General features: G+C 41.5%; 1 protein-coding gene across 8 annotated transcripts in view; it reads left to right on the plus strand.

The window, feature by feature from the left end:
• Window positions 1-26721, plus strand: part of RAD51B (RAD51 paralog B) — a 631962-nt gene that overhangs the window by 55897 nt on the left and 549344 nt on the right. For all 8 annotated transcript variants that reach the window (XR_005225482.2, XM_043548111.1, XM_007054254.4 and 5 more), the window contains 2 exons: window positions 2824-2943; window positions 4122-4305. Coding sequence is in view for 7 of the 8 variants with exons in the window: in XM_043548111.1 (XP_043404046.1) it covers window positions 2824-2943; window positions 4122-4305 (304 nt within the window). In the remaining variant the exon portion in view is untranslated. The remainder of the gene's footprint in view (window positions 1-2823; window positions 2944-4121; window positions 4306-26721) is intronic.

A 26721-nucleotide genomic window follows, 5' to 3' on the forward strand; every position in this document is an offset into this window, starting at 1 on the left:
AATCTATATCTTCCTACTGTATTTTCCACTGCATGCATGCGATGAAGTGGGTTTTAGCCCATGAAAGCTTATGCCCAAATAAATTTGTTAGTCTCTAAGGTGCCACAAGTACTCCTCGGTTTTTGTTTTTGTTTTGCTGATACAGACTAACACGGCTACTCTGAAAGGTGTTTGAGTCCTTCCAACTTGCACTGACTTCAGTGCAATTTGTGGGAGCTCAGCATTTCTAAAAATCATGCCACTTCCACCTCAGTACCTGAGTAATTTTAAGCACCTGAATTTGAAAATGTTGGCCTTTGAAGACTGAGAATTATTTAGTTTCAGAGTTGTGATTGTGGGTTTTTGTTTTTTTTTCCAGACCCTGGGTTTTGAATATAATAATGTTTGGGTCCAGGTGAAAAACATTCATCGTGCTCTGGATTTTTTGGTTTGATCCATTAATGAGATGCACTTACTAGCATGGCAATAAGCAACTGCACATCTTAATAATGACAACTAATGGACTGGATGGGTCAGGGACTTGCTAATGGGGTATAGAATATTTCATCTCTAGGCCACTCATTTAAATCAGTCAATAGTATCTCAAAGTTGCTGTCATTTAAAAACTGTTAAGTGACCTATATCGGTGTTTCTTAACAACCGGTCCATGGACTGGCACTGCTCCCTGAGATCTCCCTGACACAGGTTAGGAAGGCAGCAAGCCGATCTTGGTATCAGAAAGATTGAAAAACACTGACCTATGTGAAGCGAGATGATGGTGAAAGACCTGTCTTAGTGACCCATCACAACCTCCTGCCAGCCATCTCGGGTAACCTCTTGGTTGGTTGACTATATTGTGTCTGTTTTGTGGTTAAACGGAATATTTTATTTGCTGGAGCTGTCCATCTAATGATCTTTCACTTTGGCCTGAAAAATAAATTTCCCTTTTCTGCTTTAGGCTTTCACATGTCTTTTTAAAAATTGGGTAAGAGGCAAAATCAGAGAATTGTCCATTTGAGAGATTTTCATGCTGAAGCAAACTTTTAAAACAGCACATAAATGAAAAACCATTTGACTTGGTCAAGAACTCTCTCCATATCTGTGCTGCTGATACCAATTTGCATTTGAATCATGATATCTTCCTCCCAGTTCCACCTTTTTGTCCACTGGATGTTGCAGTGATGTCATAAGCCTGTATATATGACATCAGCTTGTTGCCAAAGAAATTTCTGTGATGACATAAACTCAGCTTTATGACCTCACTACAGGGTTGGGGCAGAAGAGAAGATGATCTGGGATCATCAATACCCGTATTTAAATGCAAATATCATTGAGAATCAGAACTATAGCAATAATACTTTGCACTTTAGTAGTGACTTTTGTACAAGAATCTTAAAGTGCATTTCATTCAGGCCTGGTCTGCACTACAGAGTTAGGTCGATGCAAGGCAATTAACGTTGACCTAACTATGTAAGTGTCTACACTAAAATTTTGCTCCTGCTGATGTAATTGCCCCACTACACCAACTTAATAACTCCACATCCACGAGAGGTGTAGAGTCAAAGTCGATGTAGTTAGGTCGCTGCAGTGTCCGTGTAGACCAGGGGCAGGCAAACTTTTTGGCCTGTGGGCCACATCGGGTTTCCAAAATTGTATGGAGGGCCAGTTAGGGGAGGCTGTGTCTCCCCAAACAGCCAGGCGTGATCCGGCCCCTGCCTCCTATCTGGGCCCCCCGGGACTTCTGCCCCATCCACCACCCTCTGCTCCCTGTCCCCTGACCACCCCCAGACCTCCCACCCCGACTGTCCCCTGATGCCCCATCCAACCCCCCCCCCATTCCTGACTGCCCCCCGGAGACCCCTGCCCCATCCAACCCCCCCTGTTCCCTGCCCTCTGACCACCCCAACCCCTGTCCACACCCCCAACCCCTGACCACAGCCCCTGAACTCCCCTGCCCTCTATCCAACCCCCCCTGCTCCCTGCCCCCTTACCGTGCTGCCTGGAGCACCGGTGGCTGGCGGTGCTACAGTCGCGCCGCCCAGAGCACCGGGTCAGGCCGTAGCTCTGCAACTGTGCTGCCTGGCCGCCCAGATCGTTGCGCCGGTGGTGCAGCGTGCTGAGGCTGTGGGGGAGGGGGAACAGCATGGGAGGGACTGGAGACTAGCGTCCCAGGCCAGGAGCTCAGGGGCTAGGCAGGAGTGTCCCGCGCGCTGGATGTGACCCATGGGCCGTAGTTTGCCCACCTCTGGTGTAGACACTAAGTTACTTACATTGACTGTTACTGACTTTCAGAAGCCATTCCACCATGCCCCTCACTGACAGTACAATCGATTCAAGCGTTTCTGGTGAAGAGACACACCGCTTACACAAGGAGCAAAATCTAAACACGCACCAGTGATGTAATTACTGTAGCGGCTGTATGCTGACCTAAGTTAGGTTGACTTATTTTTGTAGTGTAGACATGCCGGTAGTAACTAGACCTTACAATTCCCCTTTGACTTAGGGAAATGTTATTACTTTTATTTTATTCATAGAGGAGCTAACACAGAGAAGTGGTGTCTTGCCTAACTTCACTAACGACTCAGTGGCATAACTGGGAATAGAACCGTCATCCCCTGACTTCTAGCCCTCCACTCTGGCCGCTTGAATGTGCTTCCTCCTTGGAGAAGGAAGTCAAATATGATTAGCTTAAAATCTACATCTGCTCACCCTTCCTCTATTTAGTTAATCAAATATCTCTTCCTTTGTGTACTTTGAATTTATGGTGGTGGTGGAAATGGTACAGGAAGGTTGCTGTCTTGTTAGCCCAGAATTTGCTGTGATGTGCCCTTTGAATTTTAACAGGTTGGTTGAGATAGCAGAACACCGTTTCCCTAATTATTTTGGCACAGAAGAAAAGCTGTTTTCAATGACCCGTAGCATTCATCTCTATCGGGAACTCACCTGTGACAGTGTGCTGAAAAGGTATTGTTTGCTTTGGAGTGCAATGAGAAGCCCATCATTGCTGAATGGTCTGTAATGAATGTAATGTTTTACATCTCAAGCTTTATGTACAGTAGTTCACTTCTTTGGCCTTTACATTTCAATAACTAGGCAAGTCTGACTAGATAAAATTAGTGCAAAATGACCAACAACCCTGTATCTTGATGCATGTATTTGATCCCCTTTATTCGGAAGGTTTTGAAAAAGCTTTCTGAGATGTCTCGTTTAGCGTATGACCAATTGATATTAATGTTGCTATTTTTATAATGCAGCAAACTCTAATACACAGCCAGCAAAATGTGGTTTGCAGGAATCCCTTCATAATCCTAGATGTAGCTCTGATGGAGTTTGTGCAGCTGATGGGCACCCGGCTTTCTCTAGCTCAGATTAGGGTAGAGCAAAATCATGGAAGTGCCTCCTAATTATTCCTCCTGAGTATCTTCCTCCCATCCCCACATTATGAGGGAGGAAGAAAAGAAGATGGTGGGATCCTCCTGCAAATAGAGAGAGGAGTCCCACTCATGACTGTCATCCAGGAAAGCTTTTACATGATGATCCTGTGTTGCCATGTTACTTTGTCAGCTTGTGATGATACGTTGTCATGAAGACAGGTTATGATGTGGCAAGGACATTTTGCCATTCTTCTTGTGTGTATCTGCAAACATGTTAGTAGCAGACTTGTGCTGTATACTACCTACAGCCCCATCAGAGAGGATGAACTCTTAGCATATTATTAACCAAATATATTTTGACATGTATATTACATTGCAAGTATGTAGAAAGGGACCTGGCCCAGTGGCATATCTCCCTGATTACCCCCATGACTGCATGGGACAGAGCAGATCCATATTATGTGGCTCCTCCAACCCTCCACTTTGAAGGGGGGACTTTGGGATACAGGAGCTATGGCAGCCTGAGAGCTGTGGTAGTGGTTATGGAGCAGGATTCCTTCCCCCTTCCACATCTCCATAACCCAGCAATGGTGACTGTTGACAGAGGGGCTTGGCCATATAGAAAGGTTTTAGTATAATTTGGTGTAACAAATTTATGCTTCTAAAATATTTTTTGTGTGTTAATCATAATATGTATACAACTAACATCCCGCTTGTTACTGCTTCACCTAAGTCAATACTTATTATTATTATTATCTTTTTTTTAAGGATTGAGACTTTGGAAGAAGAAATCATTTCTAAGAAGGTTAAGCTTGTAATAATTGACTCTGTTGCTTCAGTGGTCAGAAAGGAGTTTGATACGAAACTTCAAGGCAACCTGATGGAGAGAAGTAACTTTCTGGCTAGAGAAGCATCGTTGTTGAAGTACTTGGCTGAGGAATTTTCAATACCAGTAAGTTTTTCCTTTTTTTTTTTTTTTTTAAAGTCTCTGGCCCACAGTATCATGTCATAAAATTAGAGAAGCATGAAAATGACAGGAAGATAAAAAACAGATGACCATTTTAACAGGGATGGACAAGCCAGTTACCGTAAGCACATCTGTGGAAAAAAAATCATTCTATTTGGACAGTTCAGTTGGTGACTTTGTTGTGTTTTCCTTAATATTTATTTCAGACTTTGGAGATGACTTTACAAGATTCTTTCTACCATTTCTTTTCAGTGTTTCATTTTCTTTAGCTTTTTGTAAGGCTGTTATCTGTGTTGCTTCAATTTGACATGGCTCATTTAGTTCCATAACTTCCTTTTGACGCTGTCGTCTAAACTAGCATTACTTCCAGTGCTTTTTGGTGAGTCTTACCTGCTGATGGTCCATTTCCTGCCCCTCCTGTTAAATTTTGTGGAGTCTCAAATGGAGATTGGTTCTTCCAGGCCCAAGTTCTGTGATTGTGAGTTTGGGATCTGGAGCAGTGACCTTCCTTTATGAGTTAAAGTACTCACAGATTTGTGGGAGGAAGGTAGTGACAGTGCACCAGGACACAGGCTTATCAGTAAGCCTAGAGTACCACTCACAAAAAGCTTCAGTACCATACCAGGATTGGGTGAGGTTGATTAAAGTGGTATTACAAGATGTAATGGCTTTGAATGAAAGAAGGGAAAGTTCAGATATAAAGAAAAGCTTTTAATAGTAAGATCAATTTGAGAACGGAAAAAGTTGCCAAGTGATGTCAGAGAGACTCCACCAACAGAAATAGTCGAAGTATAAGAGAGTAAACTGCTGTAGAGACTTTGGAAATGTGAGGTCTTGTCCATCAGTAACTTCTATGGTCTGTATAGCTGCCCTCTCAGTCAGAGTTATGCATATGTCAGGGGGAGAATCTATCCCTACTCTGTAAAATATCAAGACATTTGGATATCTTGAGAAAATTAAAAAACCCTGCATCTGTGCCTTTAAAAATTGTGTGCAAATGTAGTGTCCCAAATTCCTGCACCCAATGATATTTATAGAGCTAAAAAGAAGCCAGGAAAAATATGAAGTTTGCAAGAAAGTGTGTATTTAATGACACTTTTATTCATATTTAGGGAAAATGTGATGCAGTTCCCTGGCAAAGAAGAAGGTTATAAAGTTTATACTGGAAGATGTTCATTTCTCTCTCTCATATTTTTTTAAAATTTGATTTTAGTTGTTAAAATGGTAAATTCGAGCTGGCTGTGAGCCATCCAGAGACCATGCTTGTGGCCCTGCTTAGAAACAGGGAGACAGAATATTAATATTCATGGAGCTTCTAATGATTTACAGAGACACTGAATGAATGGAAAAGTTAAGGATTGTGTGCTTATGTTATTTATTTCATCCTTTGGACTTGTTTAACCCCATATAAACCATTTACAGTTGGTTAAATGAAAACAAAAGTTCACCATTTAAAGTTCTTCAGTGTATCCGAACTGCAGGGTAGTGTTTTGAGGTACGTATTATACCTGCTGTCTGTTGGTCCTTTCTTGATTTCAGGGTTCTGTCCATGTTTACCCATTAGAAACCTTCTGTGCAGAGGTTTAGAATTCCATAAATTTCTGCCTCTGAGTTAAACTTGATATTTGCAGCTTTGGACCAGGAGAGAATTTAAGTTCACAATTTAAAAAAAAAAAATGTAAATGGAGGGTGTCAGAAGTCTTAGAACTATTAATAAAAAAGTTTGCCAAATTGTCATTTGAGTACTAGTAGTCGTCAATACCAGTATTGACTGATCAGTGGCTAATTTACTATTATAATTGCTTTTGAAATCTTGTAAAGAGAGTTGATTTACGATTGTTGAAATATTTGTCCTTAGAAATGAACTAAGTCAGAAAATACACCTCTTCATCGTTTTTTACTCCTTATCATATCAATTATTATTGACTAGTTTTTTGTATCAGTTCACAAGGTGAATGCAGCTGTCCTTTTATTGTCTGAATATGTACAGCACATGTATGGAGTTGCTGGGTTACATTAACAATGTTTAAATTTGTATTGCAACACAGACAGGAGGGTCCCCTGTAAATTAGCATATTAAGAAGATCAGGTTTTGGATGAGAGGATGTAGGAGGGGTCAGTAGCACTGTCTGTTAAGGTTGTCTGACACTTAGCATTACAAGACCCTTTTTTCAGTTGCTTTTAACTTTTCTAACTTTATCTGTTTGGACTAAAATTTTCTATTTTGAATGGTTGCCTCAAGCAGAATTTTTTTGGAAATTTCATCTAAAAAAAGAAAATAAGCTTTTTGTTCATATTTAAAAAAATTTGGTGATTTTTTTTTTTTTTTTTTTAAACAGCTCCAGGTCCACTATGCTTTGGAGTAGGGTCTGGAATGGCTCAGAACTGTGAATGCCAGTCTCAGGTCAGACTGTCAGAAAACAGGGCGGACACCACAAACTGGTGGCATATTCTATAGTTAGATTTCACCAAGCCGGTAACAAATGTAATTTCCTGGATCACTATATTAGCCTTACCATGGAGACAAGGACAACCCCCCTTAGACTCTCCAGCTTATCTTACCAGCCAGAAAACTGGACTTTGTGATACTAGGTTACTCCCAGCTCCAAAGAATTAGTCACTTACCGCAGGTCAATGAATACTTTTGATCTTACATCAAGACAACGTTTACAACCAATTTCTCTAGTAAACTAACTAAAGGTTTATTAGCTAAGAAAAAGAAATGAGAGTTATCGAGGGATTAAAGCAGATAAAATACATTAACAGATAAGTCTAAATTTGCACATCCACAATGATAGTAGAGATGTAGTAATTTGCTAGTTTTCCATAAGTCTCTCAGAGTTACCCAAAATAACTTTGAGGATCTCTCTCTTGCATCTGGAACACTTTCATTTGAATGTCCAAATAGTTCAGAGATACTAGATCCTTTTTTGAATTCATATTTATAGCTTTTCCACACAGAAATAATCTGATAAGTGTCTTTATTCCTCCATGTCCCCTTGCTTTGAAATTAGCATTTCCTGTTACAGCCATTAAGTCCTTCATTAGCATTTCCAGGGTTCCATTCCGATTTGAAAAAAGAAAAGGAGTACTTGTGGCACCTTAGAGACTAAATAAATTTGTTAGTCTCTAAGGTGCCACAAGTACTCCTTTTCTTTTTGCGGATACAGACTAACACGGCTGCTACTCTGATTCCCATTTGATGAATTAGTCACAAGGATATACACAATATAAAAGGTAATGTAATAGGAAACAAAAATCCATTAGTTTTCATGAAGTTTACACATCAGGTACATTCTTATCTTAACACACATTTGATCTAGAGTTATTTAATTATCAGGATATACATACTGTAAATGTAATTACAGGGGTATATGCAATGCAAATGTAATGTAATAAGAGACAATTGCTTACTGATAAGTGAATACAGTAACATTAGCATCTCTCTTTTATCTCTATCAGCATATGAGTGAGCTAGTCTGACCGCATACTTAACACTTCTTTGATATTCAGACACAAGTGAGTTGGCCTATGGCTTTGACCTGAGTTGCCACCCTGGTAGATAGCTTCACACTAGGTATAAAATAAAATCCATCAGATGGACACAGACTGACAGGGAGTACAAGGAAACAATGAATGGTCAGCTTGATAGGCAGTGGAATCAGCACACTCGAGGCCTGATCATGGAAAAGGACAGTTTTAAGGGATTTGAAAGAGGATAATGAGGTAACATTGCAGATGTTTATGGGGAGTGCCTCCCAAGCATAAGGACCAGCATTGAAGAAAGCACAAAGGTGCTTGTTTGAAAAGTTAACAAATGGGTGATGGAGGGTGACATCATGGGGATTGTAGCAAAATCTGTGGAGAAAGAGGTGGTTAGGGACTATTTAGAAAAGCTGGACGTGCACAAGTCCATGGGGCCGGACGAGTTGCATCCGAGAGCGCTAAAGGAATTGGCGGCTGTGATTGCAGAGCCATTGGCCATTATCTTTGAAAACTCGTGGCGAACGGGGGAAGTCCAAGATGACTGGAAAAAGGCTAATGTAGTGCCAATCTTTAAAAAAGGGAAGAAGGAGGATCCTGGGAACTACAGGCCAGTCAGCCTCACCTCAGTCCCCGGAAAAATCATGGAGCAGGTCCTCAAAGAATCAATCCTGAAGCACTTACATGAGAGGAAAGTGATCAGGAACAGTCAGCATGGATTCACCAAGGGAAGGTCATGCCTGACTAATCTAATCGCCTTCTATGATGAGATTACTGGTTCTGTGGATGAAGGGAAAGCAGTGGATGTATTGTTTCTTGACTTTAGCAAAGCTTTTGACACGGTCTCCCACAGTGTTCTTGTCAGCAAGTTAAAGAAGTATGGGCTGGATGAATGCACTATAAGGTGGGTAGAAAGTTGGATAGATTGTCGGGCTCAACGGGTAGTGATCAATGGCTCCATGTCTAGTTGGCAGCCGGTGTCAAGTGGAGTGCCCCAGGGGTCAGTCCTGGGGCCGGTTTTGTTCAATATCTTCATAAATGATCTGGAGGATGGTGTGGATTGCACTCTCAGCAAATTTGCGGATGATACTAAACTGGGAGGAGTGGTAGATAGGCTGGAGGGCAGGGATAGGATACAGAGGGCCCTAGACAAATTGGAGGATTGGGCCAAAAGAAATCTGATGAGGTTCAATAAGGATAAGTGCAGGGTCCTGCACTTAGGACGGAAGAACCCAATGCACAGCTACAGACTAGGGACCGAATGGCTAGGCAGCAGTTCTGCGGAAAAGGACCTAGGGGTTACAGTGGACAAGAAGCTGGATATGAGTCAGCAGTGTGCCCTTGTTCCCAAGAAGGCCAATGGCATTTTGGGATGTATAAGTAGGGGCATAGCGAGCAGATCGAGGGATGTGATCGTTCCCCTCTATTCGACATTGGTGAGGCCTCATCTGGAGTACTGTGTCCAGTTTTGGGCCCCACACTACAAGAAGGATGTGGATAAACTGGAGAGAGTCCAGCGAAGGGCAACAAAAATGATTAGGGGTCTGGAACACATGACTTATGAGGAGAGGCTGAGGGAACTGGGATTGTTTAGTCTGCAGAAGAGAAGAATGAGGGGGGATTTGATAGCTGCTTTCAACTACCTGAGAGGTGGTTCCAGAGAGGATGGTTCTAGACTATTCTCAGTGGTAGAAGAGGACAGGACAAGGAGTAATGGTCTTAAGTTGCAGTGAGGGAGGTTTAGGTTGGATATTAGGAAAAACTTTTTCACTAGGAGGGTGGTGAAACACTGGAATGCGTTAACTAGGGAGATGGTAGAATCTCCTTCCTTAGAAGTTTTTAAGGTCAGGCTTGACAAAGCCCTGGCTGGGATGATTTAATTGGGGATTGGTCCTGCTTTGAGCAGGGGGTTGGACTGGATGACCTCCTGAGGTCCCTTCCAACCCTGATATTCTATGATTCTATGAAAAGTTGACATCTCAATAGTGAATTCAATAAGAGATGATAGGTAGGGTGGGACTATGCTGTAAAGGGCCTTTAAAGTGAAGACGAAGCTTATGGGGGAGTTAGAGGATGGATTCAGGGAGAGGGTGATGTGGCCAAAGCCATGGGGTAGGAAAATTATTTTTGCAGCAATATTCTGAATGGATATGTGTGGGGCAAGATCGCATTTGTCAAGGCCAGAGAGAAGAATGCTGAAGTAATCAAGACAAAAGATTATGAGAGTCCAGATGAAACATCTTAGAGATGTCTACATCTTGCAGATTCTTTCTGCATAACATAGCCTGGATTTGAGGACCAAGAGAGAGATCCAAGCTGAAGAAGACGCCTAGGTTACAGGCCTGAGTGACGGATAAGATGATGGTGGTCTCCACAGTGATCAAGAAAGGAGATAGAGTGGCAGGCTTGGAGCTCTATTTTAGCCATGCTGACCTGAGGGCTAAAAAACCATGAGGAGATGTCAGAGACAGGCTGAGATTTTAGTTTAGACAGAAGGAGACAATTCTGCAGTAGAAAGGCAGATTTCTGAGTTGTGAGCATAGAGATAACAGCTAAATTTGTTTGCAAATTAGATTACCCAGAGATAACATGTAGAGGGAGAAGAGAAGAGGACCAAGGACAGAACCCTGTAGAACCCTTGCAGAAAGCTGGAGGAGGGTGAGAAAGGTCCTCTGAAGGACACACTGAAGAAGCTATTAAAGAGGGAGGAGGAGGAGACACAGGAGGGGGAAGAGTCACAGAAGCCAAGAGAGAGGTCAAGATTTCAAGAAGGCCATAATTGATGGTGTCAGAGGTGGCTGACAAGTCAAGGATGGGGATGGAGTACTGGTTATGAGCTTTAGCTAAGAAGAGGTCATTGGTGACTAGACTCTGCATGCACCATCCCTTGAGAAACTGAGCATGCTCCTATCAGCTCAGGACTAAAGGGTGAAGCCAGAAGTTCCTTGTAGTTGCTGCTCCTGCACTGGGACTGAGAGCAGGGAGCCTGTCTCTCTTGTGCTCTCAGTGATTTCCCTGCTTGCAGCCAGACAGCATGGAGGAGGAAGCTGTCTGATCTGAATGCAGCGGGGACAAAACCAAACTAGGGAAAGGGAAATGAATAGATTAAGACAAGGATGCTGGTGAGACTGAGATGGGAGGGGAAAGGAGGATGGGTCTGAGAGCCAGAATTGATGGTGGTGGAACTGGGGTTGGGAGCTGGAAATGTGGGTGGATGGGGGAACTGGGGTTGGGAGCTGGAAATGTGGGTGGATGGGGGAAGGGAACGAAGCAGGAACTGGTTGGGCAAGAAAACTGGGAGCCATGGGGAGGGGGACTGGGTCTGGGAGTCGGGGAGGGGGGGAATAGGGATTTAATTGATTGGGGTGGGCAGGGGGAGACGGGCATTGAGATTGGAGGAGGAGAAGGGAAGAGACTTGGCCCAGCTGCATAAGGAGACTGGGAGTAGGAACCAGTGTGTGGCAGGGAGTGGGAAGACAAATCTGGTAAGGAGTTGTGTGCAGAGGGAGAGCTGGGAATGGCTGGGCAAAGAGACTGGGTCAAAGAGTCAGGAAAAGAGGAGATTGGGTCAAAGAGTCATGGAGCAGAGACAAAGATTATATGAGGAGCCCAATGAGGGAGACTGGGACTGTGAACTAGTGGTGGGGGCAGGTAGGGGAGAGAGAGATTGGATGAGGAGCAGGGAGGGGAGAATGGAGACTGGCTGGTCAAGGACACTTGGAGTGGGATGAAAAGCATGAGCAGTGGAGACTGGGACTGGGAAGGCAAGGAGAATGGGATAAGGACAGGGAGCCAGGGGTGGGGAATAGACAGGACTGGGACAGGTTGGAGGGGATGGGGCGGTCAAGCTTGGAGGAAAATAAGCATAATAGTCTGTGTGCTCACTAGAGCGTGCTCCTTTCCAGAGTTGGGAGTGGAACCCACAGCAAATATCTGTGAAACCCACTGGCAAAATGTGTGTGTCATTCCCTTCCAGTGTCATTATCAGGTATTCTTTTAGCTCAAGTGGCAGAGGTCTGTGCAGTGGATCTAAAGATTGCAACCCTGCTGATGAACCGTTTGGATGTCAATATGACATAGTCTTTAATTACATGACCATATATGATTTTTTTCCACAGGATCCCTGCCTCATTTAGTTCACTGGATGGACCTGCTCTGGGGATGAATTGTGGTTATGTAGTGAAGGAATCTCTTATCTGTAGGACCCTTGCCTCATTTGTTGCAGAAGTTGAAGGGTGTGTAGTGAATGAGGCAGGGGATTGCAGGAAGAGGAAGGATGGTCTCATAATTAAGGCAGTTGAATGCTACCCTGGAGATCTGGTTTCTATCCCTACCTCTGCCAGAGTGCTTATGTGATGCTAGGCAAGACATTTAAACTAAATTTTTCACAGGTAGTCATTGAAAGGAATCCTAAGGCGGTTATCGATCCATTACTAAATGGAATTGGTAGAATTGTCAATAATAATGTAGAAAAGACAGAAGTGTTCAATAAATATTTTTGTTCTGTATTTGGTAAAATGCAGCATGATCTATTCATATATGATGATGGTGAAACACTTTCCATTCCAACAGTAACTCAGGAGGTTGTTAAACAGCAACTACTAAAGTTAGATATTTTAAAATCAACAGGTCCGGATAGTTTGCATCCTAGAATTTTAAGAGTTGACTGAGGAGCTGGCTGGACCGTGAATGATACCATTCAATAAGTCTTGGAACAATGAGGAAGTTTCAGAAGACTGAAAGAAAGCTGATGTGCCAATTTTCAAAAAGGGCAAACGGGATGATCTGGGTAATTAGGCCTGTCAGCCTGACATGGATCTTGGGTAAAACAGTGGAAAGGCTGATATGGGACTTGACTGATAAAGAATTAAAGGAGAGTAATATAATTAATGTCAATCAACCAGGGTATAGAGAAAATAGATCTTGTCAAAAGAACTAGATTTTTTTTGGAAGAAGATTAGGAGTTTGGTTGATAAAGATAATAGTATTGATGCAATAGACTTTTGTAAGATGATTGACTCGATACTGCATGATGCTTAGATTAAGAAACTAGAACAATGTACAATCATCATGGCACACATTAAACGGATTAAATGGCAGACTGATAGGTTTCAAAATGTAATTGTAAACAGGGAATCATAATGACATGGCTGTGTTTCTAGATAGGCTTTTCATAGAGCGGTTATTGGCCCTATGCCATTTAGCATTTGTATCAATGACCTGGAAGAAAACATGAAGTCATTACTGATAAAGCTTGCAGATGACACAAAGATTGGTGGCGTGGTAAATAATGAAGAGGACAGGTCACTGATACAGAGCAATCAGTTGGACGCAAGCAAACAGTATGTGTTTCAGAATGGCCTAATGTAAAGTCATACATTTAAGAACAAAGAATGCAAGTCATACTTACAGGATGGGGGACTGTATCCTGGGAAGCAGTGACTTAAAAGTGTTGGTGCCCACAATAAAAAAAAATGTTTAAAAATTGGAGCGGGTTCAGAGAAGAGCCACAAGAATAACTAACAGATTGGGACTCCTTGTTGTTTTTGCTGATACACACTAACACGGCTACCACTCTGAAACCTAACTGATTGGAAGACATACTTTATAATAAAAGACTCAAGGAGCTCAATCTTTTTAGTTTATCAAACAGAAGATTAAGCAGTGATTTGATCAGTCTATAAATACCTATATGGGGAACTGAAACTTGATAAAAAAGGGCACCTCAGTCTAATAGACAAAGGTGTAATGAGATCCAATGGCTGGAAGCTGGAGATCGACAAATTCGGTCTAGAAATAAGACTGAATTTTTTTAAGTGAGGGTAACTAACCTTTGGAATAGTTTACAAAGGGTTGTGGACGATTTTCTATTGCAAAATTTTAAAATCAAGAATTGATTTTTTTTTTTAAAAACATGCTTTAGTTTAAACAAGAATTAATTCAGGGAAGTCATATGGCCTGTATTATGTGGGAGGTCAAATTAGATTATGACAATCTAATCTGGTGAAGTGAGCTGTAGCTCACGAAAGCTTATGCTCAAATAAATTGGTTAGTCTCTAAGGTGCCACAAGTACTCCTTTTCTTTAATCTGGCCATATAATTTATAAATTTATGAATTACTGTGTCCTTCATTTTCTGGGTGCCCAAATTGAGTCTCTGGGGTCTGATTTTTTTAAGAAAAAAAAAGATTTGCAGAATTGCTGAGGACTCACAACTGCAACTGAAGTAAATGGGAGCTGTGCTTTGAATATATAAAGTGCTGTATAATTCTTTGAAAAATCAGTTCCTAGGTCTCCCTAATTGGGCACCTAGAATTAGTGAATACTTTTGACCTTAATCTCCCTGTGTCTCAGTTCTCCTTTTGTCCTCAAAGGTAGGTATGAATTGTGTGCAGTAAGGAATGGGGGCCATACATTAAACAATGAAGTAAAAGTAAAATATTGAATAGCTCAATGGTTTTCAGTCTGTGGTCTGCAGACCCCTGGGGATCCTCAGACTATGGGGTCCGCAAAAGTTTGTTGTTACCATAGAACAGTGGTTTTCAACCTGTGGTCCGTGGACCCCTGGGGGTCTGCAGACTGTGTCTAAGATTGCCAAAAGGGCCTGTGCCTCTAAATTTTTTAGAGGTCCACAAATGAAAAAAAGGTTGAAAATCACTGGAATAGCTTCTTAAATGAGCACTGTATAGTCTGTGCACTGAATGAGGCAGGGGTCCTGTAGAAAAAATAGTATGTGATCATGTAATTAAAAACTGTATCATAATGTGCACAAGAGGGCTAAATTAATTCTTAACTTTTGAGTGCTTGACTTTATAAACTTAATGTTCTTTCAATGTCTTTTTTTGTTTTTGATATACATATAGATTATCCATCTATCTATATATATATACACACACACAGAAATGGTAAAAAAAATCTATTGTTTGTAGAATACATTGAAGATATAAAACAATATAGAAAGCATTTTTTGTGTTTATAAAAGCTATTAAAAAAAGGGAAATTAATAGCACGGTGCATTAAAGGGCATTTGGATCCAAATGAATGTACCCAATATTGATTCTTTAATAATATACAACAATGATTTAGACTAACTGATCACTAGATATTAGTATTTTTCATGCTAAAATATTTAAACAATCACCACAGTCTCTCAGATACAAAATTAATTTTTCGCTCATGAAAAAATGGCAGGGCCTAAGCAACTTGAGAGAATCTCCTGGATGTATTATTTTGGACTTAACATGGAGTGTGAGTCCTTCTGAGTATTGCCACAGCAAAACGTGGTATTGTATGTATTCTTTGACTTTTCCATGTTGTACACACTGCTTCAATGTGATTTTGTGTTTTGAAACCATTTTATTAATAAGCCACATCTTCATCACTCGATGAAGGTGGAAGCCAAAACACATTCTGGATTTACAGTTGGGTGAATTTTGTTTGTTTTTATTGTGTGTGTGCATCCCATACTTCACACAAGTATATTGTGCCAAAGTTTGGAGACATTACTAAATCACATCCGAGGAAATGTTCATTCTTGCATTACGTGTTTTCTGAGTAATTTTCCCAGGGAGAGTATGTGGCTGATGAGTTTTACAGCTTAGGTTAATTTTTATATGAAATGCATGTGGTGCTCGTACTGGTCTGGAAACAAGTAATATCACTATTCCAATGAGAGAGAGAGAACTAGACTTGAATATATAGCAAGAATAGTACTGATCATACTGCTTTTCTTGTGTCAGATTTTTAAGTAGTTTTCTGATTACCTGCTCAACTTCTGTAAATATTAATTTCTGTGGGTTAGCCTGCTGATTAGTAGTAACAGTTAACAAAATGCACGTGGGTGGCTAGCCCTTCTCTCTAGATAGCATTTTTTAAAATGGTACCTGCAAATGTAAACTATAGGAATAATTCTGTTTAATAAATAAAAGTGGAAAGAAGACTGAGGGAGGCTTAGGATGAAATTCAACTTTTTGTAATGCCATTGATTTACAGCAGAGATGAATTTGGCTCCTAGTGCTTTGTCCTAAACATTGTGGATGATCTCTTCACAAATCTGGGCAAATGTGTCCTCCTGCATATGTTGAGAACATTGGTCAAAGCTGTAACAAGAAAATGCATATCAGTTTGTTTTTAAAAGGGGGGGGGAAAGTCCCCCTCCCGCTTCAAAGAGACAAATGGGCTTTGGAAGTGAAATAATTTAATGAGATGGAGAGATTTCCCTTTATCATCTATGAATATAGTGTAAATGAAAGTGGGACATTTTGGGATCAGGCTCTTATGCTGTTTAATCTACTATAATTGTGAGAGTTAAAGGAATGCTCTGGTTAAAAACGTTTTTTTCACAAATACATTTAATTTCATTTGAGGTTGACACTGTAAAATGGAAAGTTTTAAAAAGGCAATTTACTTGTCACTGTTTATTCCTGGTTTATATTTTTATTTCTCTCAGCATGAGTAATTAAAATTTTCTGGTCAGTTTCCCTCTCAGGCTCTCATGCACTTAGCATAGTGCTATATGTTTGGTTTATGAATCCTGTGAGGGAAAGTTTAAATGCAATAGGCTGCTTTCATTATAATTTAAAAAGAAAGTTAGTGAAAAATTTTCTTTGTTCGTTCTCAGGTTTTGTAAACTCTTGTTTTCAAAAATAATTCAACTTTACATATCATTTTATGCCTGCAGCGACTCTCCTCTGTCCCCTTCTCTGTCTGCATTAACCAAATAAATTTATGGTATCATCTCAGCTTCATACAGCTAAATGTCTCCAGACCAGAAGTGCTTCTATTGGGCAAGAAGAAGATCTTGTATCTTCTTCTTCTCTAAAAAAAGAACAGGAGTACTTGTGGCACCTTAGAGACTAACAAATTTATTAGAGCATAAGCTTTCGTGGGCTACAGCCCACTTCATCAGATGCATATAATGGAACATATAGTAAGAAGATATATATATATAGAGAGAGATATATAGATATATATACACATACATACAGATAAGTTGGAAGTTGCCATACAAACTGTGAGAGTCTGATTATTAAGATGAGCTATTATCAGCAGGAGAAAAAAACTTTTGTAGTGATAATCAAGATGGCCCATTTAGACAGTTGACAGGAAGGTGTGAGGATACTTAACTTAGGGAAATAGATTCAATATGTGTAATGACTCAGCCACTCCCAGTCTTTATTCAAACCCAAGATAATGGTATCTAGTTTGCATATTAATTCAAGCTCAGCAGTTTCTCCTTAGAGTCTGTTTTTGAAGCTTTTCTGTTGCAAAATTGCCACCTTTAAATCTTTTACTGAGTGGCCAGAGAGGTTGAAGTGTTCTCCGATCGGTTTTTGAAAGTTATGATTCCTGATGTCAGATTTGCGTCCATTTATTCTTTTGCGTAGAGACTGTCTGGTTTGGCCAATGTACATGACAGAGAGGCATTGCTGGCACATGCTGGCATATATCACATTGGTAGATGTGCAGGTGAACGAGCCCCTGATGGCATGGTTAATGTGATTAGGTCCTATGATGGTGTCACTTGAATAAATATGTGGACAGAGTTGGCATCGGGGTTTGTTGCAAGGATAGGTTCGTGGGTTAGTGTTTTTGTTGTGTAGTGTATGGTTGCTGGTGAGTATTTGCTTCAGGCTGGGGGGCTGTCTGTAAGCGAGGACTGGTCTGTCTCCCAAGATCTGTGAGAGTGAGGGATCATTTTTCAGGATAGGTTGTAAATCTTTGTTGATGCGCTGGAGAAGTTTTAGTTGGGGGCTGAAGGTGATGGCTAGTGGCGTTCTGTTATTTTCTTTGTTGGGCCTGTCCTGTAGTAGGTGACTTCTGGGTACTCTTCTGGCTCTGTCAATTTGTTTCTTCACTTCAGCAGGTGGGTATTGTAGTTGTAAGAATGCTTGATAGAGATCTTGTAGGTGTTTGTCTCTGTCTGAGGGATTGGAGCAAATGCGGTTGTATCATAGAGCTTGGCTGTAGACAATGGATTGTGTGGTGTGGTCTGGGTGAAAGCTGGCGGCATGTAGGTAAGTATAGCAGTCAGTAGGTTTCTGGTATAGGGTGGTGTTTATGTGACCATTGCTTATTAGCACAGTCGTGTCCAGGAGATGGATCGCTTGTGTGGACTGGTCTAGGCTGAGGTTGATGGTGGGATGGAAATTGTTGAAATCATGGTGGAATTCCTCACAGGCTTCTTTTCCATGGGTCCAGATGATGAAGATGTCATTAATGTAACGCAAGTAGAGTAGAGGTGTTAGGGGATGAGAGCTAAGGAAGCGTTGTTCTAAGTCAGCAATAAAAATGTTAGCATACTGTGGGACCATGCGGGTACCTATAGCAGTGCTGCTGACTTGAAGGTATACATTGTCCCCAAATGTGAAATAGTTGTGGGTGAGGACAAAGTCACAAAGGTCAGCCACCAGGTTTGCTGTGACATTATTGGGGATACTGTTCCTGATAGCTTGTAGTCCATCTTTGTGTGGAATGTTGGTGTAGAGGGCTTCTACATCTATAGTGGCCAGGATGGTGTTTTCTGGAAGATCACTGATGGATTGTAGTTTCCTCAGAAAGTCAGTGGTGTCTTGAAGATAGCTGGGAGTGCTGGTAGCGTAGGGCCTGATGAGAGAGTCCACATAGCCGGACAATCCTGCTGTCAGGGTGCCAATGCCTGAGATGATGGGGCGTCCAGGATTCCCAGGTTTATGGATCTTGGGAAGCAGATAGAATACCCCTGGTCGGGGTTCTAGGCATGTGTCTGCACAGATCTGTTCCTGTGCTTTTTCAGGGAGTTTCTTGAGCAGATGGTGTAGTTTCTTTTGGTAATCCACAGTGGGATCAGAGGATAATGGCCTGTAGAATGTGGAGTTAGAGAGCTGCCTAGCAGCCTCTTGTTCATATTCCAACTTATTCATGATGACGACAGCACCTCCTTTGTCAGCCTTTTTGATTATGATGTCAGAGTTGTTCCTGAGGCTGTTGATGGTGTTGTGTTCAGCACGGCTGAGGTTATGGGGCAAGTGATGCTGCTTTTCCACAATTTCAGCCTGTGCACGTCGACGGAAGCAATCTATGTAGAAGTCTGTATCTTCTCTTTCCTTTTGTTAAGTCCTCCCTTTTATCTCTGTTGTCAGTAACTTTGGTATCATCCTTAACACTGCACTTTCCTTCTCTTTTTGAGTGTGCAGTTCGGTTAACACCTCTGCAAACTCTATCTCTGAACAAATTAGTGTGTTGGGGAGGCCCATATAAAACTGGAAAGAATTTGAGGAAAAAATATGGAAAAAAACAATGTTACACTGCCACTGGATATGAATATGGGAAAAGTTAGGTAGTCTGTCTTTATTGTGGCATTGATAACCCATATGTTCTGATATTTCAAACAGCATAGAGATATGTTAACAAATTTGAATTTCAAATGGCCTTTAATTGAGCAACGTCTAGATTGTAAGTTATTTGGGGTGGGACCTTGTTTTCATACTTGTCTGTATAGCATCTACCAGAGTACCTTATTGATGTTATACAAATAATCACATCTGCCTGTTGTTGTCTAGTTCAGGGGTTTTCAAACTTCATTGCAGCGTGACCCCTTTCTGACAACAAAGAATTACTACATGACCCCGGGATGATGGACCGAAGCCTGAGCCTGCCTGAGCCCCGCCACCCTGGGCGGGGGGACCAAAATTAAAGTCCAATTTCAGCCCCAGACAGGGGCCTGTAACCTGAGCCCTGGCTCCCGGGACTGAAGCTAAAGCCTGAGCCCTGCTGCCCAGGGCTAAAACCCTTGGGCTTCGGCCCCGGGCAGTGGGGCTCGGGCTTCGGTCTGAGGCCCCAGCAAGTCTAAGCCAGCCCTGGCGATCCCATTATAATGGGGTCCTGACCCACGGTTGAAGAACCACTGGTAGTTTTTCCTCCACCTTTTTCTTGAACAAACCTATGTCCTTCTTCTAAATGCCTGCCTCACCATGCCCCTTTTGAGTCTGTCTAAACAGTGAGAACTGTTTTTGTATGTTATGTCGTACAAATGTTTGTTTGGTTAATGAGGTGCTGACTAAGAGGGAGAAGCATTTAGAGAAACTTTACTGGCAGTTTGAAAAATGTACCAGCCGTGTTCTAGCCAGAGGACCAGGCCTGTTACCCAGAAACTATTGTGTACAACTTGGCTTCAAACAGATAGTTTCACAGGCAAGATCTCAATGAGAAGTCCACTTCCTCTTCTACCAGCTGCTGGCAAGAGGGACGATGCTGGGATTTTTAGCAGAGTGCTCTCCTTAGACTCTCTGGTGGGTCCGATCTTTTATATCACTCTCTGGTATGTGTTGTATGAATTTGAAGCCTCTCTTGCACAATTGCTAGAAGGGAGGAGCTTTCTGTCTCTTCTCCCCCACGCTCAGCCTCCTGGCTGCTGCATAAGTAGAGTGTTCTAATCTAGTCCTCATCCAGTCATCTGGTTGCTGCAAAGGAGATGAGGTCTCCTTGGTGCTCTATCCCTTCTTCAACCTCTGGTTTTTCAGTCCTTCTCCCCAGTGAATAACTCCAGTGCCTGACTGCGCTGCTGCTGCATATAGCTTTCTTAATTAAATTGACATGATTTGTGATAAATTCCTTATAGGGTTCTCAATAGCAGTTGTGAAGCTGATCAGTTTTGTTAATTTTACTCTGCTGCTTCTTGGAAAAGTTAAGGAGCAGAAGCAGAAGTATCTCTTCAGAATCAGGAAGATGAGAAGATACTGTTGCTTTACAAAAAAAGAAAAGGAGTACTTGTGGCACCTTAGAGAATAACAAATTTATTAGAGCATAAGCTTTCATGAGCTACAGCTCACTACAGTCATTGTATTTGGAAGGTTATCTTTGCAACTGTAAGGGCTCGAGATTTGATGTTTATAAATGATAGATTCCTTAGAAGCTGATGAGTCTGAATATTATTCATGTTTATAAACTAAAGCTATATAGATTTTCAATTACCCCGATTTTATATATACATTTTAATTTCTGCGTTGCATATCTATTGTACAGGGAAGAAGGATGGCCTTGTAGTTAAGGATTGGGATTATAGAAGTTTGGGTTCTGTTCCCAGCTCTTCCATTGCTTCCAGTGTGACCTTTGCAGAGTTACTTAAACTTTGCCAATTTCTCTGCCTATAAAATAGGATAAGAATACTTGCTTGCTTCATAATTGTGTCGTGAGGCTAAATAAATGTCAAGGGCACAAAGATCTTCTGATAGAAGGTGATATATAAATGCAGCGTGTTAAGGCATCTATGATGGTGTTTTGTGTTAATTCTGTGAAAAGACTAATACAAATTAAATCATTAAGAAAGATCACTCACAAAACATGACTTCTGAAAGATTAACACCAACCATACTTGGACCAATTAAAAAAATATTAACTTGAGCATGTGCTTGGATCACGTTTTGGCACTCCACCAACCAGGGAACCAAACTGTGTCAGAAAACAGGACAACAAGAGCTGTATTTGAACTGTGTTTTAATATGGCTTTCAAATACATTTTTTCTTTGATGTAGATGGACCCCCTTCAATGCACTTCAACAGTTCCTGTAACAAATTCTATAAGAAAGCATGTAAAGCATTTTATATTCAACTGCATGATTTTTTTCTTCTACATTATAAACTTGTAGCAGTGTTTTCATTCAGGTAGCTGAGTCCATAGGTTTGTTTTTGGTTAGCCATTTCTAGTGTATTCAAAACAGCCATTGTTTTCTCTCTCTCTCTCTCTCTCTTTTTTTTTTTTTTAACAAACTGTTGAAGTATAATTGCAGTGAAAATACCTCACTTATGTATAGGGTTCACCTTGGGAAAGTATTTTTTGGAATCAGTTTCCAATTGCATTATTATGTACAGTAATAAAAACTAAGAACTTGAGGGGAAATCTGTCAACTGAAGAGCAATGTTCTTACTTTTTCTACATAAATTTTCACTAAATTACTTTTTATTATTGGCACAGTGGCCATGTTTAAATTGTGTTCCTCCGCTCCATAGTATTGTGCAAAAACTTTTTAATGAAGGAGAATTATTCTGGTTTACTACTGAATGTGTCAATACAAAGGGAATTGAGATGCTTTTGTATTCCAATGTTGATTGTTAAAAAATTATTCTTAGCACAACTTTGTGTTAGTTGAAAATGACTAAAATGTAATTATTACCATTTTCAGTACCGATGCAATATGCATTCTTTGTTATAGACCTCTGGAGAATATGCATTTCTGCAGTTTATGGCCTGACACAGTGTTCCTTTTGGAATATCCACACTCATAAAATGTTTAATACTATTGAGAAAAAGGAATGAAAACCACTAGAGCAGTATTTCCTGTTTTCATGCCATGGTGAAATATATAGAAGGAGGTGGTTTAATGTTATAAAATACTGGAAAGTAATTTTTTCTTTGCTTTTAACTTTCGCCCCATTATTTTTTCCATTTTACAGTACAAATGACCCTGCCAAAAACTAACATCCTGCATAGATGCAGGTACAGCGTCATGTGGAAGGAAGGAAGCGAATGGTTTTGTGGATAATGTGCAGGCATGGGAGTTGGGAGACTAGGGTTCTATCCCCAGATTTTCCATTGGCTCCCTATGTGATTTTGGGCAAATCTCTTACCCTGGAAGTGTCTTGATTTCCCTATCTGTAAAATTAGAATACCCATTTACTTTATGTGGGGGCTATGAGGCTAAATTCATAGGCAGAGTTGGTAGCCTATTCTTAAGGTGGTTGGAACATCAGTATAAAGCCCTGTTTTCAGTTGCTTATAATTTTGCCAGACCTTACTTGTTCAGGGTGAAATTTTCCATGCTAGGTATCTGCCTCAGGCTGAATTTTTTAAAAAAAATTTCAGTAAAAATGGTTCATCAATTTCCGAGGACAAGATTAGAGAAAAATATGTTTTGTTCAGGATAAAACAATTCTTACAATTGTTTTGTTGGGAAGCTGTAACGCCTTCCTGCTTTTGAGCAAGGACTTGAAGAGGGGGAGAGGGAGGGGCTTTGTATCAGCTATGTGTCTTTTGCTGTTTCTATGAAAAAATTGTCCCAATTTGACCAAGTTATAAGCCTTTAAAAAATCTCAGTTTGCATGTGCTCAGTAGAGATTTGTTAGAGTTTGACGTGAAAATTGCCAAAGATTCCATCTGCACTGAGCAAGCTCCACCCCAGTTGCTGCTGCCAGTTGCTGTGACACCAGGCAGCAGAACTGAACAGTACAGGTGAAAAGAGATGAAGGTATCAGTGGAAATGAAAGTGAGGCAGCACATATGATTGCTGTGGAGCTGTTGTTGATAAGCAGATTTTTCAAAAAGGACCATATCCTCCCAAGGAAGAATGAAAAGAGTAAGCACTTTCTATCATTTCCTGGAAACTGACAGAAGAAAAGAAAGGAAACTAATGTTGCAATATCTCCTCCTTCTGAGTCTACAGAAACCCCTTTATGAGAAGACTACACTAGTAGGAGCTTTGGATATATTGCTGGGGTACAGCTGTTTCATACAGTGTCATCTCCTGACAGCCCCATGGGAGAAAGAAAAGGAGTACTTGTGGCACCTTAGAGACTAACCAATTTATTTGAGCATAAGCTTTTGTGAGCTACAGCTCACTTCATCGGATGCATACTGTGGAAACTGCAGAAGACATTATATACACAGAGACCATGAAACAATACCTCCTCCCACCCCACTCTCCTGCTGGTAATAGCTTATCTAAAGTGATCACTCTCCTTACAATGTGTATGATAATCAAGTTGGGCCATTTCCAGCACAAATCCAGGTTTTCTCACCCCCCGCCCCTCCCCCCCCCCCCCCCCCCAAAAAAAAAAACAACAAAAAACAACCACACACACACAAACTCACTCTCCTGCTGGTAATAGCTTATCCAAAGTGACCACTCTCCCTACAATGTGCATGATAATCAAGGTGGGCCATTTCCAGCACAAATCCAGGTTTTCTCACCCCCCCACCCCCATACACACAGAAACTCACTCTCCTGCTGGTAATAGTTCATCCAAAGTGACCACTCTCCCTACAATGTGCATGATAATCAAGGTGGGCCATTTCCAGCACAAATCCAGGTTTTCTCACCCCACCCCCACACAAACTCACTCTCCTGCTCCCCATGAGAGAGTCTCTTTCAGAAGCTAATGCTAACCTGTCAACATTGTCTCTCAGAATTTCTACCGTGTGGGTTCCCTCCCGTGTTTGGGCAGTTGGGTGGGAGTGGTAGTATCTCCAGGGACAGGCAGAGAGACAGTGGCAGTATGGTGCTTGAGGGAGCCATACTGCCTTGAGGACAGGAAGGCCTGAATAACAGCATAGATGTTGTTAGCTTCTGTGAATTTACCTTCTGATCTCAAACATCTTGTGCATGTGAAGAGCCATGAGCCCTGCCCTTATTGGTGGTGCTCCAAACTCAGCCTTGTGATAGGATGATGAGTCAGGAACTGTGAGTTGCAACTTGAGGAGTTTCCTGAGTAATTTCACGCCCGACTTTTTTTTTCTACTGGAGTGTTTGATCTGATCCATACTTTGTATGTCATTTCTTACTTTAATAATAGAGAAGCCTATATTTTCATTTTAAACAAAAATATACCTCTTGCTTTTTCTTTGCAGAAATAGGCCTTATAGTGTAACCCAATTGCTAAGGAGGCTTGTCAATAAAAAGACAGAATTTTTCCCACCAAAAGACTCACAAGGCAGGCTCCTTTTTTCAGTAGAAAATTGGGGTGAAAATATTACACATCTGGGTAGCTGTAACTAAGCATTTCAATACTTTTGGCAATATTCATGTAATCAAGCACTACAAAGAAACTTTCTAAATGCACAGTCTCCATCCATGAGTCCATTTGATTTTAACTCCCTTATAAAACATTGTTTGCATTGCTTCTCATTTAGATATGCATAGCATTGTCCCATGTGAGACTTTTGGGTTTTTGTGGTAATATTTTGGGTCATAGGCGCTGACTATGTGGGTGCTCTGGGGCTGGAGCACCCATGGAAAAAAAAAGTAGTGGGTACTGAGAGCCCACCAGCCACAGCTGTTTGGTGGCTGGGGGAGGGGTTTGGGGGAGGGTGGAGAGCAGCAAGCTGGTGGGGGCCTCGGGGAGGAGGCGGGGCAGGCGCAGTAGGAGGTGAATTGAATGCAGGGCCTTGGGGGAAGGAAGCAGAACAGGGGTGGTATCTGAGGTCTTGACTTTCTTTTTGGCAGTCTCCAGTATTTTTGTTTCCATCCTGTGTTGGTTAGTTAAGTGACTGTTAATATGGGAACCACACACTTTTTTTCTTTTTGGGTCATTAAAAATAACTTTTCATATCCAGAAAAAAAAGACTTAGTTTTCTTTTAATACCTCATGTTTGGGCTCTACCTGCTATCCGGTGGTTCTCAAACTTCAATGCACCATAATGCCCTTCTGATAACAAAAATTACTACATGACCCCAATTCTGAGCATGCCTGAGCGCACCCTGGGCAGAGGGGCCAAAGCCAAAGGACTTCAGCCCCAGGCAGGGGGCCTGTAACCTGAGCCTCACCACCCAGGGCCGAAGTCTGAGCCCCCCTGCCCAGGGTTGAAGCCCTTGGCTTCAGCTCTGGGTGGTGGGGATCGGGATTCAGCTTTAGCCCTGGGCCCCAACAAGTCTAATGCCAGCCCTGGCGACCCCATTAAAACAGGGTCGCGACCAATTTTGGAGTCCCTACCCACAGTTTGAGAACTACTGTGCTATACCATACATTCCCTCATGAAAAAGCTTGTTTAAGGCTGCTGGCACACATCAGTGGTTTGGTTAAAACAAATAAACCTGCAAATGTTGGAAATCAAGGAAATGCAGAGCTAAAGTTATACTTCTCAGACAAGGCACACAAATTACCTTAATGTAATGTTCCCTGATTAGATTGTGAGCCGTTAGGTGCGGGACCATATCTACTTCTGTGTTTTGAGGCTTAGAAGGGAAACCTTTGCACCACCTAAGGCTCATTAATGACAGGTTTCAGAGTAGCAACCCCGTTAGTCTGTATTCGCAAAAAGAAAAGGAGTACTAGTGGCGCCTTAGAGACTAGCCAATTTATTTGAGCATAAGCTTTCGTGAGCTACATTAGGTGACCTGTGATATTAGATGTTCTCTCTCCAGTAAACCTGAGAAGGTCCAAAGGAAGGTGAGAAATGCCCTCTAATCTCCTTTACTCAATCCACCACCTACATGGATTTCCGAAAGTCTGCAAGAACAGTGTGCTTCATTCTTGTGAACCTCAGGAGGTCAACAAAAATGGGCGGAGAGCCCTTGGGCGGATATCAGAGGTGCATTATCTCCTCATCCATATCCCAATGGACTTTCTAAGGGCTGCAGGAAGAGATAACACCCATGGAATCTTAAAAGGCTTATCAGCCTGTCTCATGAGCCTTTTGGTGGGAAAAATTCTATATTTTTTTCATTAATGAGCCTCCTTAGTGAGTGGGTTACATTTTGAGGCCTGTGTCTTCAAGGAAAACAGCCAGAGTATATTTTTGTTTAAAATGGAAAAAAATATAGGTTTCCAGAAATCCTCTGATGTCCCGTACTCACTGTGCTGAAGTTATACTCCCTAACAATAAGAAAAGGAGTACTTGTGGCACCTTAGAGACTAACCAATTTATTTGAGCATAAGCTTTCGTGAGCTGTACAGCTCACGAAAGCTTATGCTCAAATAAATTGGTTAGTCTCTAAGGTGCCACAAGTACTCCTTTTCTTTTGCGAATACAGACTAACACGGCTGTTACTCTGACTCCCTAACAGTGTTACTAAGGAAAATATCAATTAGTTTGGTAATCTAACTTTAACTACATTTTGGTCCCTGGCCACTAGATCTCTGCAAGAGGAGCCTAGTAAAGTAGGGAAGTAAGCAGGGAAGGGACATGAATAAGAAATCCAGGAGTCTTGTGGACAAATCTGAATTGCCG

Source organism: Chelonia mydas, chromosome 6, assembly GCF_015237465.2.
Source record: "Chelonia mydas isolate rCheMyd1 chromosome 6, rCheMyd1.pri.v2, whole genome shotgun sequence".
NCBI classification, from domain to species: domain Eukaryota; kingdom Metazoa; phylum Chordata; order Testudines; family Cheloniidae; genus Chelonia; species Chelonia mydas.